The sequence below is a fragment of the Notolepis coatsorum genome (assembly GCF_963971535.1).
Source record: "Notolepis coatsorum genome assembly, chromosome: 2".
Lineage (NCBI taxonomy): Eukaryota > Metazoa > Chordata > Actinopteri > Aulopiformes > Paralepididae > Notolepis > Notolepis coatsorum.
In genome coordinates, this window is record NC_140166.1 from 143,562,031 (window position 1) to 143,583,879 (window position 21,849).

The 21,849-nt window shown below is 44.2% G+C and overlaps 1 protein-coding gene across 1 annotated transcript in view; it reads left to right on the forward strand.

Moving 5' to 3' along the window:
• Positions 1-21,418, forward strand: part of abhd5a (abhydrolase domain containing 5, lysophosphatidic acid acyltransferase a) — a gene marked incomplete at both ends in the record, with an annotated part of 49,501 nt that extends 28,083 nt beyond the window's left edge. Inside the window, 3 exons of the mRNA XM_084308330.1 lie at positions 15,274-15,385; positions 16,903-17,089; positions 21,185-21,418. Of these exons, the coding sequence (XP_084164456.1) occupies positions 15,274-15,385; positions 16,903-17,089; positions 21,185-21,418 (533 nt within the window). The remainder of the gene's footprint in view (positions 1-15,273; positions 15,386-16,902; positions 17,090-21,184) is intronic.
• Between the last annotated feature and the right edge of the window lie 431 nt (positions 21,419-21,849).

The window sequence follows — 21,849 nt, forward strand, 5'->3', positions numbered from 1 at the left end:
TTTATTGTCGGTCAGCTGAGCCGATCAACGTTCTGAAGGATTATCTGAAGTGCCTATTTCAAATCAAATCAAATCAAATCAAATTTATTTGTAAGGCCCGACAACACACGTTAATGTCCCCATGGGCCGGACACGTCTTCTTTAACATATTCGTGGCCAACCACGTATATATACGGGTTTCGGCGCCATGCTTAAAGGGCCAACCACGTATATATATACGTGGCTAGGTTGTTTTGGCTTTTATTCCATTGTAATATCCTACTCAATGTCACCGAGCGGCACTGCAGATTTACCCTACTCTTGGAATTCGGAAAAGTGCATTACCGGCCAGATCCTCATAGGGCCGCTGTCTCGATAATGCAGTGTTCCCTGTTACAGACCGGTGTTTTATTTTTATTTTTTATGAATGGATTTTTCTGTTAGCCTAAAGCTATGCGTGTAGCCGATCGCCTGGAATCGTTTTTGGGACGCTGAATTCAGTATGCAGTAAAGGAATATAGCATCAGCCAATGGACATATGGATCTACCAGATGGCGATCGATAACTGGGAAATCCTTTTTGCAGTCCAACTGGCCACAGGTAAGAGAGATTTGACGTCAATTACAGCCCGATCGGGCCTTGCTCTCATAGCCATACACCCAGTCAGCCAGGGCTCGAGACTAACGATGTCCCGTCGTCCCGGGGACGATCAAATATTGATTTGGGACGAACAGAAATCTTTGCTGGGACGCAACCGGGACGGAGAGGATTTTTTTTCACAGGAAATGTCAATTGGCCGACTGTCAGTGCGCGCATTATTGCTGTCAAATGGTGAATGTCTCGTGCTGACTAAGTTCACTGAAGTCTAAACGTAGCGTGATTTGCCAAATCCAATGACTATCTCCGCCTCCCAATGCAGCCATACGCTAATCCAGCATCAAACTCCTACCCACCTCTCATCAGCCAGTCGCGTTGCAGCAGCGTCACACCCCAAATGAATCTCTCATCAAAAAAGAAAAACGTGATTAACAGGTGAGGGAAATCTCTCCTGCCTAGGCTTTCTCCACTGGTGTCCCTGGTTGACACAGTGAATGACAGGTGGTAATTGACAGTCGCACGGCACGAGACCACTGTACAAGAACCGCGGAAAGATCAGAATGTTATAAAAAAAATAAAAACGCGCGCTATACTGTGGCATCCTCTCAGTGACGAGAGCACCGCAAACATGCTGCGCTATTTGAAGAGGATAAACACAGACCCAAAATGACCAACAGGGAACTGCATCCAGAAAATGCAATACTACCCCTGAGTCTAAGGTGAGGACACATTTAAATCACAGAAGTGTAATGTTAGTCTATTGGAACTGTATACAGTTATCGACGCGTTCTATAGCTGCTTATTGCTAGCTAACGTTACTGACTAACGTGCCACTGATTATTAAAGGATTTCTATGCGATTCTATACTAACACGTAATGTTACTACCATTGCGAGTTAATTGGCATAACGTTACATTTATCTAAACGAACGCGGAGAAATAGACGACAGGCTAATAGGCAAACTTCACTCTGCAGCTACACAATGAATCCATATTCAGTGAGGAGGGCCCGCTGGAATTTAGCAGCAGTTATCAATATCGACCAGGACTCAGGAGGACAGCGCGATCTAAGGGACATGTTTCATTACTAGTCAAGTGTCATTACTTTAGTTATCAAAGGTGGAATCTCTGGACGCAATGACATTATATAGTTTAAAGCTAAACTACGTTTTTCTTTCTTGTTAGAAGAGGGATAACTTATTCAGTTAGATTTGATTTGATCTTTATTTATCTCTAACATTTTCAACCATAAACACACATTTGTAATAACAAAAAAAACTAAAACGAAATAAAATACAAATACATTTAAATATATTTTCCTATGGAAGGAATAATCAAGATGGCTCCAATTGGTTGACTATAACAGCACCGTGACCAAATATCCCTATACTAGCACCTTGTTAAACACTTTTTTTTTTTACATTTATTGTTAATCATAATTATTCTTGTGAAATCTTTCCACCATGGGAGCCTTTTGACTAAATCAATTTATTCTCCCCTTCTCTGAATGGTGTTTCTTATGGCAATAACCACTATAGACGACAAAACCAAAGTAAAGAAACTACATTTGATTTTTGGGACGGTTACATTCACTTTGGGACGGTTAAAATTGTATTTCGGGACGGTTCTGGGACGGTGGTGAAAAAAGTTAGTCTGGAGCCCTGCAGTCAGCGAATTGGGCTACTGAGGCTAATGCCGTTATTGGTAATCAATAATCAGAAACGACGTCCCCCGCCCCCCCCCTTTCATGCATTCATGGTGGACCATGATACCGACAATATGCATTTTGAGTTTTATCTCTAGCTTGTCTATGGCCAAAACGCCATTCGATTTAACGTTATTAGCTTAGCGCCTTGTAACTCGAGTTCCAGGAAATACCCCAGAACATTCTGCTATAACGTTCATATTCAAGACGCTATAAAATTGGAACGTATTGATGAATAAATTATTTATTTAAGGCATATTGAAGGGACGGTTTATAGTGTCAATTGACAATGAGAATGGACAGATAGCAATAATATAAAGTATAGATTTAGCTCTATAAACAGCCTCACGCACAATGAAACCTTGTTATGATATGCTGGCTGTATAGAGTGGGCCCCGTCTAATCCCAATGGCCCTGAATGTGTAAAACAAGTCAAGAAGAAACATCACAATAAATCAAGAACAAAACAAAAATACCATGAAGTCAAAAAAAGAATTATAAACGAATGCAACACTCCCAGACATCCCACGAAGGTAAGGAAAAACTCACTAAAACCTACTAGCAATAGAAACAAATGCACCACAGGCAATGTGGAGGAGAGAAACCTTAGAAGGGCCGTTCAAGGGGGGATCTCCCTTCTTAGATGTTAGGTGATAGTAGTGTTGCAATAAAACAGGCGAAACAGTTAAGCATTATACGTGTAATGAAACACAAATATGTGCAAATTGTGCATGCAATAGCAACTACTAGGGTATATAAGAACATTTTGAAAGATTGAAAATAGAGCTGATGACGGATCCAGATCCAGATGACAGAGGTATGGGGGCGGCGTAGAGGGGATCACATCCTCCCGGCCATCATCACGGGACGTCCATCACTCCGGTCATCACCACGAGACATCCACTCACAGGGAGACAGGGACAGGCGTTAGATAGTTTGCGTGTTTGTGATGAGCGGACATAGCTATAGATATGGATGTATGGAAATATAATAGATATATGTAGTAAGCATATATGTGAATAGAATAGAAGTACTTAACCCAGCAATGAACCAGAACCGGCATGCATGCATGGTGACAATAGAATCAAAGTATATAAGAGAATTAAGAAATTTAAGTAATGGATAGAACTAGAGCTGCCGCGGTATCGGTATTACCGCGGTATCGCTGTTACATCATGCCCACCGCAGCGTTGGGCTGAATACCGGCATCACCGCTGTTTTTTATTATATTATTATTATTATTATTATTATGCTCTCGTTGGGCTTGCGGCTCTGCAGATATACCCTACTTCTCTGTCGAGATTCCAAGCGACCCTATTGGGTACCAGAAAAGTCACATGAAACACTGCAGACCACTGATTAGTTGCAGTGCTTTTACTTCCTGAATCTCAGCCATGAGCCATTGATCAGAGCTCAGTCACAACACGGCTAATAGTACGTTAGCTCCCACCGGAGACCCGAGTGGATTACCGACGCCGTCGCTCCTCAGGGAACGAGGCATAATGATTTTACTGCAACGAAATGTTATAATAAAAGCCCTTCGTTCTATACACTTGTCTGATTGAAAACTTTATTAACAGACCGCAGAATGGGTACAACTCGGCACGCTCTGAGCAAAGAAAGGAACTTAGATATTAATTGAGTAACGCTTGCCTTGATATGGTCCGGTAAATACGAACGTGTAACTATACTAACGTTAATGCCACAAATCGAATGCCTTTGTAATCATAAGTAGTAACGTTATAATAATAAGAAGAAGAAAGGGTCGGGGGGGTACCGACACAAAGTGAACGGCGCACGACCAGAAGGGAGATTACAAATCCGTGTTTCACTTTTAATAACGAATGCGTGCATGCCGAATCCCAAACAATATTCATGCTGCAAAGTCATCCTCTAAAGATAGACATTTAGACTAGAGGCAGGCTATATGCTATATAAAGAGTAGACTACAAAAAAAATGCATTCAAACTTTTTTTTTGTGTGTGTGTGCGGTAATACCGCTGCGGTAGGAAATATTCTGCAAATGTGTGCGGTAAGGAAAACATCAATACCGCGGCAGCTCTAGATAGAACTAAGATTTATGTGCAACACCCTTTGATTTTAATGATCCATTCTATTAAAAAGAATAACTGAATTGAACTGAACTGAACATTTTCACTGAATTTAATATGCAGCGCACTCATCTGTAGGATAATAATAGTATTCAAATAGGAATAGAGTCAAATGACTTGCTCACTCAGAGGGTCCAGATAATAAGGTTTATTACCCAGATCAAATCAAATCATTACAACAATAGAGAATATGGCTGGAGATCTTACCTAAACAGACCAGCTCCGTCAGTCAGGTAAAAAGATCTCGTTCCCCAGTTGGGGGAGCAGTTAAGTACCAGGTGAACAATGGGGGGAGTGGGGGAAGGGGAGGGGAGGAAGGGGGCGTCATACATATATTCCACAGTTGGGTCCTTTTCTCTTTTATAATGTGGCTGGGACAAGTATTCTCAGATGTATGACTGGAATAGGTAAGGTCAGCATAACATGAGATAATAAATGGGATAAAATAGTAAAATTATAAACTTGTTGTGACCTATTTTGGTCATAGGGTCAATGAATGAAAATAAATATAAAATAGTAAACACATGAGATACACAATTTAAAGGAATGATAAAATGAATTAATAAATGAGATAATTTGGTGAAATATAAAATAAACAATTAAAGGAATGAAAGTAAATATAAAATGAATTAATAAATGAAACAATTAAAGGAATGAAAGTAAATATAAAATGAATTTGAATATGGTGAAATATAAAATAAACAAAGTAAAATGTCAGTATTTATACAGTGTGGGTTAAGATCTATGTGTATTTTTAGGGTTGTGAATATCGTCCCTTTTACTTTTTACTTGATGGCAACACCTTTTACTTTAGTATATACACTGTCATCTGGCTATGACCATCAGGTCGATGGTAAAATATAAAATCATTTAAAGGTTGGCATAGAGATCAAATATGACCATCAGCTCAGTGAATGACACAATTTACAGGAATGTTTAAGAGAGATATAAAATGAATTAAAATAGTAAACAATGAGATAAAACGGTAAAAATATACATCATTTAAAGGTTGGATAAAGAAATGAAAAGAAATATAAAATGAATTAGAATAGTAAACAATGAGATAAAATGGTAAAAACATGAATGGAATAGGACTTAATTCAAATATGACCATCAGCTCAGTGAATGACAGGAATGTTTAAGAGAGATATAAAATGAATTAAAATAGTAAACAATGAGATAAAACGGTAAAAATATACATCATTTAAAGGTTGGATAAAGAAATGAAAAGAAATATAAAATGAATTAGAATAGTAAACAATGAGATAAAATGGTAAAAACGGTAAAAATATACATCATTTAAAGGTTGGATAAAGAAATGAAAAGAAATATAAAATGAATTAGAATAGTAAACAATGAGATAAAATGGTAAAAACATGAATGGAATAGGACTTAATTCAAATATGACCATCAGCTCAGTGAATGACACAATTTACAGGAATGTTATAGAAATGAAAAGAAATATAAATGAATTAAAATAGTAAGGTTTAGAGGTTCTGCATTGTGGATTCTAGTGCGTATCTGTGGAAGTATGGTGCGAGGGGGTTGGTGGGTTCGTCTTGCGTTTCTTCTCTCATGGTCGTGGCGATCATCATGGTTATCGGGGGGGGTTGGCTTGTGCAGAGTACTTTTGTGATGTATCCAACTCCGAATTTTATAGTATGCACACACACTACTAGGATAACAAATATTATTACTGCATACATAATGTACCGAACTACCACTGCTCCTATTGTACCAAGTTTCTCGGTCATCCAATCGGACATGGTATACGTTGGGGGGATGTGTGCGGCTCTGGAGATGTTGTGCAGGTGTTCAATGCTGCTTGGTATAGTCATGTTGTCGTTTGCAGGTATGTAGACACAGCATTCTTGACCGATTAGTTTACATGTTCCTCCAGTACTAGATAGCAGGAAGTCCAGCGCTGCTCTGTTCTGCAATGTCATCAATCTGATTGATGTCAATTCGTTGCTGACGAGTGACAGTCCTTCAGCATCTGTGTTGGCTAAGTCTTCTATCAGTGTGGATAGGTCTGCGATTTGATCTAGGGCTGACATCACACCATAGGAGGGGATTAGTGCTCTGAAAAAGTCGCATGTCTTGCAGGCCCGGTCATGTGTGTGGAAGTGATTTGCGTGGCGTGTCTTTCTAGTCAGTGGGTGTTGTGGTAGGGTCGGTGTCACTCTCATGGCTGGCACTAAATATCCTAATGCACATGTGCCTTTCCATCCGGGTGGAAGGGACGGGTAAGCTTGTGCGCCACATATCCAGTAGGTCCCAGGCGGTGCTGGTGTTGTCGTTCGTTGGGTGGTGGGGGTTTCTTTGGTTGTGGGTTTCAGTGGTGTCTTTACAGGGTGGATGTTGTCCCAGGGTGGTGTTAATCTTTGTTGGCGGATGGGGTAGATATTTTCTCTGGTCCGGGGGGATATCGTTCTTCGTTTGCGGGTCGTCTGGGGCACTTCACAATGTTCCAACACCCCGACATTCTTTCCCCAACCCTTTTGAGATACACATTCTGTAAACTTCACTGGGGTAATAGAAACTGGTATTCCATTTGTATCATGACTTTGTCGAATCTTCATGTTTGATTTTGTGCAGCTTTCAGCTGTCCCTGTGGACTTGTTTAGAGAGGCTTTGTGGCATTCTGTTAGTGGGAGGCCCATTAACGGAAAACCATCTTCGGTAGAATGGGGTATTAAGCCGCATACATAGCAATTTGATTGGTTAGCAAAATGTGCGACTGCTTGGCTTAGCTTTAAATATAGGTTGTTGCGGTGACTGTTAACATATCTTTTGGTGCGTTCAACTGCTTTCCCCTTACCGCCCTTAAACCCATTGGTCCATGATTGAGGTTCGTCCAGTGTCGCCCACACAATGCATCCCGCTATGCCACATGCGATGATTAAGCAGTTCCAGTTGGTGGTCATTTTTCCTATTGTTATTGGTCTCATGGTAGATTTGCCCTTTTGCAGTGGGATGCGTGGATCCAGGATGCTTTTCCGTCGCACTTTACTGCCGTGTCCGTTACTAGCAGCACCTGAAATGGACCAGACCATCTGGGGTTTAGTTTACTTTTTCTTTTGAACACCATTATATATACATAGTCACCTGGGTTCAATCCATGACATGGTGTTGTTGGTGGTTGTGGTTGTGCCTGCCTCACTAAGGGGTGGAGTCTCTTCATCTGGGCACACAAAGCTTTGTAATAGTTAATAGCAATTTCGTCTGCTAGCAATAACTGGACTTGTGATAACGGGGGAAGCATTGTGGTTGGTGTCGACATTGGACGTCCAAATAATATCTCGTGAGGTGACAATCCTGTTCCTCTGTTTGGCATTGATCTCATTTGCATTAATACTAAGGGGAGGGCGTCGGGCCATTTAAGGCCTGTCTCTGTACATGTCTTAGCTAGACGGTTCTTGATGGTTGAGTTTTGTCTTTCTACCGCACCTGCACTTTCAGGGTGGTAGGGTGTGTGCAGGTGTATTTTCATGCCTAATGCGGTAGATAAGTTGTTTATCAGTTGTGCCGTAAAGTGCGTACCTCTGTCTGAATTTATGGAGTGTGGACACCCGAATCTTGGAATTATTTCTCTGACTAATACCTTAGCTACTGCTTGAGCGTCGTTGCGTCTGCATGGGAAGACTTCGACCCATTTAGAGAACATATCTACTAAGACTAGCGCGTACTGGTATCCCATGCTTTTTTCTAATTGGATGAAATCCATTTGGATGTTAACAAATGGTCCCCAAGGTGGTGGGTGGGCGCCACGTCTAGTCTTTATAGCTTTACCTATATTGTGTTGATTGCATACAACACATCTTGAGCAGTATTGGTGAGCTAAACTGGTGATACCTGGCGCGTGCCACTGTGAAGTGATACTGCCCACCATTGCGAATTTTGACACGTGGCTAAGTCCATGTGCTAATCTTACTAACAGGGGGAGGAGTTGTTTTGGAGCTACAACTCTACCGTCAGCATGTTTCCACATGCCGTCTGGCATTTTGGAACAACCTGCTGACGTCCATACTGGCCACTCAGATGTCGCCTCTGCCTGTAATGAAACGACATGATCAAAAGTGGGAGTATTATCATTGGCGATTGTGATAGCCATTTGTTTTACCAACAGGGAGGGGACGGTCGCTGCCCTTTTGGCACAGTGATCCGCTCTGGCGTTTCCCTTTGCAACCAGAGAAGGAGAAGAAGAATGTGCAACACATTTTACAACAGCCAATAGCTTAGGAAGTAAACACACCTCTAGTAGGTTAGTGACTAATACAGCATGTTTGATGGGAATGCCTGATGTCTTAATGAACCCTCTGTGTTTCCATATTAATCCCACATTGTGCACTACATTGAACGCATAACTTGAGTCGGTGAAAATTGTAGCAGACTTACCCCTGGCCAACACGCACGCTCTCGTCAAAGCGAAGATCTCCGCTGCCTGTGCTGAACAATTATTAGGTAGTTTTGCACTTTCAATCATCACATGGTCATCAACAACAGCGTATCCAGCATTCAAATCACATCCATTAGTGTGTCTTGACGCGCTACCGTCAACATAATATACTAGATCACTGTTAACTAGTGGTGTTTGTTGTAAGTCGGCTCTGGGTGAGGTGACAGCTGAGATTGTATCAATACAGTTATGTGACATTTCGTTATCCTCATAAAGGGGAACAAAATTTGCTGGGTTTATTGGCGGTGCACGTTTTATGGTCAAGTTTGGGTTTGCCAATAGGATCGCTGTGTATGTAGTGTGTCTGGATGCTGATAAGTGTTGTGTAGCTGCGTTTTGTAAAATAATACACACAAAATGTGGGACGTAGACTGTTACTGGATGTTCTAGAGTAATGTTGGCGCTTCTCGATACGCAGAACGCGGCTGCAGCAACTGACCGTAGACACGGAGCATACCCCAAGGCTACACTATCAAGTCTTTGTGAATAGTATGCTATTGGTCTCATCTTGTCGCAATTTCTCTGGGCTAGGATCCCTGTCGCATAGCCTTCTCTTTCTGCGGCAAAAAGTGAGAATTCCATACTGTAGTCTGGCATGCCAAGGCCGGGCGCTGTGGTTAAAGCTTCTTTCATTGCTTGGAACGCAAGTTGTAGTGTCGGAGTCCATGCGATCTGTTTGGGTTGGTCAGATAACGTTAGTGCACGAAGAGGCTGGTCTAATGCGGCGTAGTTGAACACGTGTTGGCGACAAAAATTAGCTGCTCCCAAAAATGATAGCATTTCTGTCTTTGATTTTGGATTGGGGCAGTTTTGCAGAGCTTGTACTCGGGTGTGGGATATTACCCGTTTCGAACCGTCGAGTGTGTGTCCCAGGTATTTTACTCTGGTTTTGCAAAACTGTAGTTTTGGCAATGACGCTTTGTGTCCTTTGTTTGCAAGGGCAGTCAATAGTATGACAGAGTCTGTGTGGCATGCTGCTTCACTTGGGGATGACAACAATAGGTCATCTATGAACATTAACAGTGTACTTCCGCCGGGGAACTGTATATCTTTTAGGTCGTGGTGCAAAGCTTGACTATACAATGTTCCTGATTCTGTGTATCCTTGTGGTGCTCTCGTCCACGTCAGTTGTTTACCATTAAATTCGAAAGCGAAAAGATATTGTGAGTCGGCATGGATTGGGAAACTAAAATATGCACTGGATAAATCCACTACTGTGTAATGTGTTGTTGTTGTGGGGATTAATGCCATTACTGTAGATGAATCAGAAACCAATGGGGTGATGGGGATCACGCATTGATTTATGGCTCTCAAGTCTTGTATAAATCGCCAATCACGTGTGTTAGCATTTATAATGGGACAAATTGGTGTGTTGCAAGGACTTTCGCAGTGTTTTAAAATGCCTTGTGATAGCAGTGATTCTATTACTGGTGTTATTCCATCGATGGCTTCCTGTTTCAGCGGATACTGCTCAAGTTTGGGAGGGGTACAATCTGGTTTCAGTGTGACTCTGTGGGGGACTGCAGATGTCATTAGCCCGACTTCAGTGGAGTGTGATGCCCACAGTTTATGGGGTACCTTAGACAATGAAGTTTCAGGAAGGAACACAGCGTGTGGGGGCTCTGGTATGCATATCAATGGCCCTTCAATCATGAATGGGGGCATGGCTATTATGCATCCATCTTTCAATCTAGTTAAATTCCACCCATTTTTCATCTTAACAGTGTGGGAGGTAGCCGTTCTTTTGTCTGTCTGTAGTCTCATCATCATGGGGGACAAGTCCTGTTCTCCTTCCGCCGTGTCGAATGCGATTGATATGTGTGGGGTATAATCAGAGTCATGAATTGCCACTCTTTGAACTTCTGATAAGATTACTGTGGCTGCAATGCCCTCATGGGAGATGTATATTTCTGAGAATGCTGGAAACAGTGTGGTCTTACCAATGGATGATTTTACCTTTTCTATATATACTTTTGGTACGTCTGTATCCCATTTGGACGCTGTTACGTGGTGTTCGGCCAGGAACTTCATCTGTAAACACCTCGCGTTCACTCCTGTGTCGGCTTCTGTTATTTCTTTCAATGCTGTGGAAACAAACTCATTGATAGGATCATTATTTAATTTCCATCTGTATTCTATCACATTTCCCACTCGTTGTGACATCATCTGTTGCATTTCAATTCTTTCTCCCTTCTCTGGTAGCTGTAAAAAGACTCCATCTTGTGAGCAGTAAATGTTAGCGTTCATTTTACAAAGCAAATCTCGTCCACAAAGGTTAACTGCTGCTTTAGATGTTAATAACAAAGAGTGTTCAGTTGAAAAAGAATCGCTAGTTGATTCTATTTTAACTGGTATAGACAAAGGAATTGTCTGCGGGATACCGCTTATCCCGACTGTTAATACAGACTGTCCAGACAATGGTAATACCATTGTGCTCTCATCAATTGATGATTGTGTGGCTCCGGTGTCTATCATGAAAGTAACTTCTTTGTTATTTATCATTAAGTTAATTTTGGGTTCCTCTTCGGGATTTGCTGTTAATATTTGCATAACATTCTCCAGACAGATCTTTTTTTCCTGTTGGCACCTCTATGCGACATTCGTCGCCTCGTCTCCTTTGAACGGATCTGCCATAGTGTAATCTGCATATGGTGGGGCGCTAGGATGGGGTTTGTGGGGCCTGTGTGAATCTCTTTGCATGTAGTCCCCTTTGTTTCCATTCTTCCTATTCTCCTTTTGACAATAGGCCGCCAAATGGCCCTTTTGTTGGCAAATTAAACATGTTATATGGGGGCACTCTTGTACTCTGTGTTCTGGTTGATTGCAATTGTAGCATGTTGGAGGCCCGTATCGCTTACCCCCACCCCCACCCTTCTGGTTATTTCCTGTTCCCTGGGGGTAGTAATTTCTAGCTGGGTAACAGTGTATTGCTTCCTCTTCTACCACCTCTTGTCGAGATACAAAGACTCCGATGTCTTTGATGACACGTTTCTTGTCGTGATGCTGTCGTTCTATATTGATGGCTGCGTTCTTAACGTTTGCAATAGGAGAGCTCTCCCAATCTAACTGGACGGCTTTCAAATGTTTTCCAACGTGTGGTAGGAGGCCGTTAACGAAATAGGATACCTGGATTGCGAGTCCCTCGTCTGCCGTTAATCCGCTGTTCGCGGCCCAAGCCGCTTTAAATTTACTGTAAAACGCATCGACTGTTTCAGACTCGTTCTGAAGCTGTGATATTTGACATGCATGCATTTCGCCTGGCCAAACCTTGTATTGCGGCTGCTATCGCAGTAATACACTGTTCCCTAGTGTTGTTTTCACTCCAGGCATCACTGCTTGGAATAGCCATTTGCGTTGAGACGCTGTGATATTTATTTCCTAGACATCCCAACATTAGCTGTTTTATGTCTCTAGGAGTCGGGCTATAGCAATGGCATATTAAATCCAATTGTTCGATAAAACCCATTGGGTCTCTGTCGGGTTTGGGAAATTGTTCAACGAGTCCTTTTAATTCTGTCGGTGACCATGGTCGGTAAACTGTAGCGTTTACATTTTCGCCTAGTGGGACAATCCTCATAGGATATGTGCTGGTCGGTTTCTCGGATCTAGTGACCATTTGTGATGGTTCCTGAGGCGTTTTAACCTTTTCTATTCTATTCGCTGGTGGTGACGGCGTTTGCACTGCTGGTGAACTGTCCTGTGTTCTAGCAGGTCTATTGTTCCTTGATGGTCCTGCGTCTATACTTTCTCTTTCGTCTGGGTTCCTATCTAAAACCACATGTGCGTGTCTGTTAAACGTTACTCTTGTGGATACGTCATCGTCTGAATCGTCCTCTACCACACATGCGGTCAGGCTTGGATATAGGCCTTTAACATTTTTGATATTGGGCCTTTCGGGTTGAGACTGCGTTATAATAATTTTTTCCGCCTCTTCTTTTAAATGTGTCATATTTCTCAACTCTATTTCACATTGCCACAAAATTAATGCATGTTCGATACGACTCTGTTTTCTCACGGTAAACGACCTGGCACGTTCACGGAAACATTCGCGTACGCCCCTAAGTTTTCCATTATTAAAACACCCTAGGACTGGCCAGTTGTTTTTTGTCCATTTTGACCATAATCCCAAATATTTTACAGCTATAGGTCCATATTTTGTTAGCATGAAGTCGCACGGAGAGTTGCCGGTAACGTCATTTTTGCTTAGTGAACGCCCCATGATACCAGCTATATGCTCCGCGTTGCCCTCGACGTAATGTCCCTGATATGATCAACCGTGTTGTCTAACCGGTATGACTGGTAAACAGTGAGGAGGAGAGAGAGAGATAGACAGACAGAGATAGACAGGCAAATAACTAGAACAAATGCCCTATTTTTAGTTATAACTAAATAATTGTATATAAGGTGGAGACCAGACACTCAATCTTATATATTTGGTATCTTAATTATAACTTATTTTATATACTTGGTATCTTAATTATAGCTTATTAACTGTAGCAATCTATATTGTTCCAGAGAACCAATTTGGGTATTCATTCAAGTCAAAGTTAATTTGTCAGGTCTGATTCTAAGATATATGTATTTCAGTTGTATACTGCTATACCTAATTTAGATGTTGAATCCTTATACATATTATTCCAATTACTTTATGTATCGTTATCACTATGTAATTTATAGCGCCGTTATCATTACCTATCGTGAAACCGGAAGTGGAACCAAAACTACAATTCCCAACCGGAAATCACTACCGGAAATCACTTTCCTGGCTTCCTTGTATAACGTTAACTCGTCTCTCAATGCTTTGCGATATCAATATCAGCCGGTTCGTTCTTAACTCAATAAAACACCTCGGCGGGTTATAATACTGTGCACATACAAACAAGACTCAAACAGACAAACAAACGAAAATACATAAAAGTTAACGTGTGTATATACCTGGTCTGTATTGGATCGGTGTTCGTTTAGTCGGCCAACATCTGTTGCGACAAGGCATTTATCCCTTGATATAATAATACATCGTTATTAAAAGTCATAACGACCGAACCTGACTTCGAAATTTAACAGCGATATATTAGATTATATATACCTTTTAATCACACTCACGGTCCCTTCGACCTGCGACTCGTTAAATGTACATTCACGTACTCCCGAGACATCCCGGTCATCTTCCCGCTATCTGTATAATCAATTGGTTAATTTAATCCAAATATATCGTTTTCAGGAATGGAAGAGATTGTGAGCTTAGTTTAAGGTTGAGCGTTTTCCAATGATATCACTCTAATAAGCTCACGTATCTTCTTTTGTTGCCTATATTTCAGCCTGAATTAGACTCGGGTTAGCAAACCAACAACCTTAATTTGTGCCCTAACTTTCGGTTTGGCCACAGCTCAAATCCGGGAATAGCACTAACAACCCATCCTTCTCAGAACATCTGTCCAGATAAAGGACCCAGGTACACGCGTTCCCCAGTACGATTCTCAATACAGCCCAGATATTCAATACACGTTATTCTATTGTCCAGCCATAGTCTCGAATATTAAAACACACAGTAAATGCTCACCTTGTGTAGAGAGAAGTGGGGATCACACCAATGTGTTCCAGATACCGGCCGGCCTAAACTAATCCTTTTCTCTCTACACCTGAGAACAGATCAGTCTGCACAAAATTCGAAATTCGCGACGCCAAATTGTAGGATAATAATAGTATTCAAATAGGAATAGAGTCAAATGACTTGCTCACTCAGAGGGTCCAGATAATAAGGTTTATTACCCAGATCAAATCAAATCATTACAACAATAGAGAATATGGCTGGAGATCTTACCTAAACAGACCAGCTCCGTCAGTCAGGTAAAAAGATCTCGTTCCCCAGTTGGGGGAGCAGTTAAGTACCAGGTGAACAATGGGGGGAGTGGGGGAAGGGGAGGGGAGGAAGGGGGCGTCATACATATATTCCACACATCCATCACATCCAGAGACCACCGACTACAAAATGAGAAGGATCACTGTGGTAGTTTTTAATGGGGAAATCTGTAACACTAAAAATGGCGGCAACAGCAAAGAATTGCTGCAAAATTAAAATAAATTTGTTCAATTTGATTTTTTTTCTTTTATACTAATACAAATTTCGGTATTTATTTATAGATCATATCGTCTCAGCCTTAACCCTTTCACTGCCGCACTACCAAAATGGTTAACCCTTTCACTGCGACAATTCACAAAAGGTTAACCCTTTCACTGCCACACGACAGAAGGTTAACCCTTTACTATCACACAACCAACGGCGACCGTGTGTGATTGAGTGATTGAATGTGAAGCACAAATTGCTTTGGATTAAAAGCACAGAATATCTAAAACTAATCTGCTTAGCGTTTTACTGGAGGATGGTTTGGTCCTAAAGCCTGGTGTCTCCACGCGGTCCTGTAGGTCCTACTCTGCTGCAGACCTTGAGGCCGGACTTCAAGAAGAAGTTCTCCTCCGTCTTCAGTGACAACACGGTCGCAGAGTACATCTACCACCTGAACGTCCAGCCTCCCAGGTCTGAGTCGCCTTCTGGCCGTCTCTCCTTCTAATGTCTGTCTCTACTGTACCTCTGTTCACTGTGTCTCTACTGTACCTCTGTTCCCTCACTGATCTGTCTCTACTGTACCTCTGTATATACATGCTGCCCTACTGTCGGTCTGGGGAGGGTGTAGACTACCACATGCTGCCCTACTGTCGGTCTGGAGAGGGTGTAGACTACCACATGCTGCCCTACTGTCGGTCTGGGGAGGGTGTAGACTACCACATGCTGCCCTACTGTCGGTCTGGGGAGGGTGTAGACTACCACATGCTGCCCTACTGTCGGTCTGGGGAGGGTGTAGACTACCACATGCTGCCCTACTGTCGGTCTGGGGAGGGTGTAGACTACCACATGCTGCCCTACTGTCGGTCTGGGGAGGGTGTAGACTACCACATGCTGCCCTACTGTCGGTCTGGGGAGGGTGTAGACTACCACATGCTGCCCTACTGTCGGTCTGGGGAGGGTGTAGACTACCACATGCTGCCCTACTGTCGGTCTGGGGAGGGTGTAGACTACCACATGCTGCCCTACTGTCGGTCTGGGGAGGGTGTAAACTATCACATGCTGCCCTACTGTCGGTCTGGGGAGGGTGTAGACTACCACATGCCCTACTGTCGGTCTGGGGAGGGTGTAGACTACCACATGCTGCCCTACTGTCGGTCTGGAGAGGGTGTAGACTACCACATGCTGCCCTACTGTCGGTCTGGGGAGGGTGTAGACTACCACATGCTGCCCTACTGTCGGTCTGGGGAGGGTGTAGACTACCACATGCTGCCCTACTGTCGGTCTGGGGAGGGTGTAGACTACCACATGCTGCCCTACTGTCGGTCTGGGGAGGGTGTAGACTACCACATGCTGCCCTACTGTCGGTCTGGGGAGGGTGTAGACTACCACATGCTGCCCTACTGTCGGTCTGGGGAGGGTGTGTAGACTACCACATGCTGCCCTACTGTCGGTCTGGGGAGGGTGTAGACTATCACATGCTGCCCTACTGTCGGTCTGGGGAGGGTGTAGACTACCACATGCTGCCCTACTGTCGGTCTGGGGAGGGTGTGTAGACTATCACATGCTGCCCTACTGTCGGTCTGGGGAGGGTGTAGACTACCACATGCTGCCCTACTGTCGGTCTGGAGAGGGTGTAGACTACCACATGCTGCCCTACTGTCGGTCTGGAGAGGGTGTAGACTACCACATGCTGCCCTACTGTCGGTCTGGAGAGGGTGTAGACTACCACATGCTGCCCTACTGTCGGTCTGGGGAGGGTGTAGACTACCACATGCTGCTCTACTGTCGGTCTGGGGAGGGTGTGTAGACTACCACATGCTGCCCTACTGTCGGTCTGGGACATGCTGCCCTACTGTCAGTCTGGGGAGGGTGTAGAAAGGATCCAGTTGCAGTGTTTGCTAATATCAATAGTCAAATGGTAGTCCATTTCTGCTGTACATTTTTGTGAAGTGGGAACCGAGTCTTGTCGTTGTTCTGTCCTGCGGCAGTGGCGAGACCGCGTTCAGGAACATGACGGTTCCGTACGGCTGGGCGAAGAGGCCCATGCTGCGGCGGGTCGCTCAGGTCCGCGCCGACGTCCCCATGGCCATCATCTACGGCTCGCGCTCCGGCCTCGACGGGACCTCGGGCGACATCGTGAAGGAGCTGCGGCCAAGTTCTCACGTGGAAATCACAGTAAGTTCATAGATGGTCGCTGAGCGGGCAGTAGGGATGTTTCGTTTTATCCTGTACTAATCAGCACACATGTTGTACATTACCCCCGACTGTTTACTAATCAGCACACTTAATAATAATAATAATAATAATAATAATAATAATAATAATAATAATAATAATAATAATAATAATAATAATAATAATAATAATAATAATAATAATATCTTAGACCCAAGGCGCTTAACAGCTAAGGGAGGGGGACAGGGAACAACGTAACAACAAAATATTAATCAAAAGGTAAGAAAAGAAAGAAAACGCAAGAAAAAGGTCATTTACAAATTTGGTGAAAAGGTGGGTTTTGAGTTGGGATTTGAAAGAGTGCAGGGATGTAGCACTACGGATGTTTGGAGGGAGTGAGTTCCAGAGGGTGGGTGCGGCCACAGAGAAGGCTCTGGGACCAACAGTCCGCATGTTGGTGGTGGGGATGGAGAGGAGACTGGAGTCAGAGGACCGCAGCCTCCGGGGCGGAATGTAGGGATGGAGGAGGTCCGCTAGGTACCGGGGGGCAAGGGAGTGAAAGGCTTTGTAGGTGATGAGGAGGATCTTGAAATTGATGCGGAACTTGACTGGAAGCCAGTGGAGGTGGATGAGGGTGGGGGTGATGTGGTGCCAGGACTTGGTGCGGGTGAGAACCCTGGCAGCAGATTTTTGGACATATTGTAGCCTGTTCAGGGCATTACTGGGTAGCCCTATGAGGACAGAGTTTGCATAGTCCAGACCGGAGGTGACGAAAGCGTGGATGAGAGTCTCTGCTACGGAGTCGGGGAGAGATGGCCGGAGTCGGGAAATGTTCCTGAGATGGAAAAAGGCTGATTTGGTTATTGTTTTGATGTGGGAATGAAAGGAGAGGGTGGAGTCCAGTATGACGCCCAGGTTGCAAACTTCTGGGGAAGGGTGGATTAGGCAGCCGTCCACTTCAAGGAGGAGGTCTCCAACCTTCCAGAGCAGTGACTGCTTGGCCACAACCATGAGCTCAGTCTTCTTGCTATTTAGCTTCAGGAAATTGGATGACATCCAGGCCTTGATGTCAAGGAGACAGTTGACGAGGTGCTGTGGGGGGAGAGGAGTGGAGGGTTGTACATTACCCCCGACTGTTTACTAATCAGCACACATGTTGTACATTACCCCCGACTGTTTACTAATCAGCACACATGTTGTACATTACCCCCGACTGTTTACTAATCAGCACACATATTCTACATATATTACCCCTGACCATTTTCCTCTCCACTGGGTCTGAAGGCACCAAGCTAGCTCTCCACTGGGTCTGAAGGCACCAAGCTAGCTCTCCACTGGGTCTGAAGGCACCAAGCTAGCTCTCCACTGGGTCTGAAAGCACCAAGCTAGCTCTCCACTGGGTCTGAAGGCACCAAGCTAGCTCTCCACTGGGTCTGAAAGCACCAAGCTAGCTCTCCACTGGGTCTGAAAGCACTAAGCTAGCTCTCCACTGGGTCTGAAAGCACCAAGCTAGCTCTCCACTGGGTCTGAAAGCACCAAGCTAGCTCTCCACTGGGTCTGAAGGCACCAAGCTAGCTCTCCACTGGGTCTGAAGGCACCAAGCTAGCTCTCCACTGGGTCTGAAGGCACCAAGCTAGCTCTCCACTGGGTCTGAAGGCACCAAGCTAGCTCTCCACTGGGTCTGAAGGCACCAAGCTAGCTCTCCACTGGGTCTGAAGGCACCAAGCTAGCTCTCTACTGGGTCTGAAGGCACCAAGCTAGCTCTCCACTGGGTCTGAAAGCACCAAGCTAGCTCTCCACTGGGTCTGAAGGCACCAAGCTAGCTCTCCACTGGGTCTGAAAGCACCAAGCTAGCTCCACTGGGTTTGAAAGCAGCACATGGAGAAAGGAACAAATGTCTTCCCTGGTGAAAACGGACCTCACTAACTTTACTGTGGTTACGATCAGTGTCAGTCAGTCAGTGTGCGAACAGGGGCTGTTATATTGAAGTTTAGCCCTATGCACACAAGGGTGATTTACAGCAGGGAGAACGGTTGGCACAGAGAAAGGTCAGTAGGTCGAAGTGACTCTATTGACGACCATTCTCACCCGGAGGCCATCTGTCTACCATATTTATCAATGTGCTGCTTTGAGACCCAACAGAGAGCTAGCTTGGTGCTTTGAGACCCAACAGAGAGCTAGCTTGGTGCTTTGAGACCCAACAGAGAGCTAGCTTGGTGCTTTGAGACCCAACAGAGAGCTAGCTTGGTGCTTTGAGAAGCAACAGAGAGCTAGCTTGGTGCTTTGAGACCCAACAGAGAGCTAGCTTGGTGCTTTGAGACCCAACAGAGAGCTAGCTTGGTACTTTGAGACCCAACAGAGAGCTAGCTTGGTGCTTTGAGACCCAACAGAGAGCTAGCTTGGTGCTTTGAGACCCAACAGAGAGCTAGCTTGGTGCCTTGAGACCCAACAGAGAGCTAGCTTGGTGCCTTGAGACCCAACAGAGAGCTAGCTTGGTGCTTTGAGACCCAACAGAGAGCTAGCTTGGTGCTTTGAGACCCAACAGAGAGCTAGCTTGGTGCCTTGAGACCCAACAGAGAGCTAGCTTGGTGCCATGAGACCCAACAGAGAGCTAGCTTGGTGCTTTGAGACCCAACAGAGAGCTAGCTTGGTGCTTTGAGACCCAACAGAGAACTAGCGGCTGCAGAACTCAAGAAATATTAGGAATGTCTGACCACTAAGTGTGTCTGACTCTTAACACTTTGAGCGCCACGCCGTGTTTTCCTTTTTACCCCCTTGAATGCCACGGTCCACTCCCAATGTTAACGTTAATATCGCCTAATCTATGTTTTAAATTATGGCTATGTGTCTAATCTGCCCGTCGCTTATCAAAGAATCATTTTCCAGTCAGTGTTGTCAAGGCAGATCGGTTTTTTATCGCTTCATTTCCGTTTGAGAGCATTTTGAAAAGCACCCGTTTTCAGGTGAAAAACAACCTATTCCCTGATAATCGCCTTTTACTGGAATATTCCAGAACGTTGATATTTGTCGGCCTATTTATGAATCGTTTTCAAATAAACGCTAGATGATCAATAGTATACGTGCATGCACGCACGTTCGAGCCGCGCGCTGATAATAGCTGCTTTCATTTCCTCATGGATTTTACAGTGAAACAGCTAGAGCACAAAGCTTATATCTCCTCGAAAACGAGTCTGATTATCCTAACACTGATAACATAGATTCCTTACCTGACATCAGATGGTATCCAAATGGTATATTCCAATTCCTGATCACCATTCGAAAAAATCGATAAGTATATTGATCCAACGTGTGTACAGTATAACCCATGCTCGCCGCGGCTCAGAGGATCCAGAATGAACTCTGGTAACTCCGGCTGCATCAGTGGACTGGAAAATGTGGACTGGAATATTTTTTTCCCCCCATCCATTTTCATTGAGTCCATTCCAAAAGGGTGATTTACCATCTGGGAGACGATAGGGGGTGCTTTTTTCACATCTGATCGCCGGCGGCCCCTGGATTTCCAACGGTAGGCTCGGGTGATGCAATATGATTTCAGATCGCACAAAAAAAAAAAATCCGAGAAAAGCCGTGACGTGGCTTTCAACGTCACTATCGTAAACCCGAGAAAAGCCGTGACGTGGCACTCAAAGTGTTAACCACCAAAACCTTATTCATCATGCCAGTTATGGTACCTTGTGTATACTGTTTACTTTTACTCTTACTCATAGTATATATTCAGATTACATTTTCTTATTGCCCATATCTATTGCACCATATAATATAACTTATACGGCATACAGACCCTCATCCGCACCTTTATTTATTTTTCTCATATTTTTATATTCATAGTTAATCTTATTGCCTATATTTATGCCTTTCTACTATTACCATGTACCTGTACCCCCCTCCCCATGCTGCTATGATGCCAGAATCTCCCCAAGGGCATCAATAAAGGAATATCTTATCTTTTCCTCTCTCTCTCTCTCTCTCTCTCTCTCTCTCTCTCTCTCTCTCTCTCTCTCTCTCTCTCTCTCTCTCTCTCTCTCTCTCTCTCTCTCTCTCTCTCTCTCTCTCTCTCTCTCTCTCTCATATCAGTCTATCCGTGGGGCGGGCCATTATGTTTACGCCGACCAGCCAGAAGACTTCAACCACACAGTCCTCCAGGTGTTTGACCAGGTGTGCGACCAGGTGTTTGACCAGGTGTGCGACCAGGTGTGCGACCAGGTGTGCGACCAGGTGTGCGACCAGGTGTTTGACCAGGTGTGCGACCAGGTGTGCGACCAGGTGTGCGACCAGGTGTGCGACCATGTGTGCGACCAGGTGGACTGAAGCAGCCGGACCCTGTGGTCGGCGCTGGTCGCTGATGGGAGGAGTTTGGTCTCATACTGCAGGCGTCACGTCACGTCTGAAGCCGAGAGACGTCGGACACAAGTACAACGTATATTAAGTCAACAAAACATTACGGACATCTGCACACTCAATGACACAGACCAAGCTGGTGAATCCAGGTCAAAGATAACGATCTCTTAGTGACTTCAGCTGTTAAGTCCACTTCCCTCGTGAAGGAGAGGTGGGTTCAGAGAAGCAGGACACGGGTTAAAGATGGATTTTTTTTTTTCCTTGAGACAATTGAGACACAGATTGTGCAAAATGGCATGGAACTCAATATTAGGAAGGTGTTTCTAATGTGTTTCTAAGATGTTTCTAATGTGTTTGTACTCCTGAGTGTAAACATCCAAAACAGCATCATGGTGAGATGT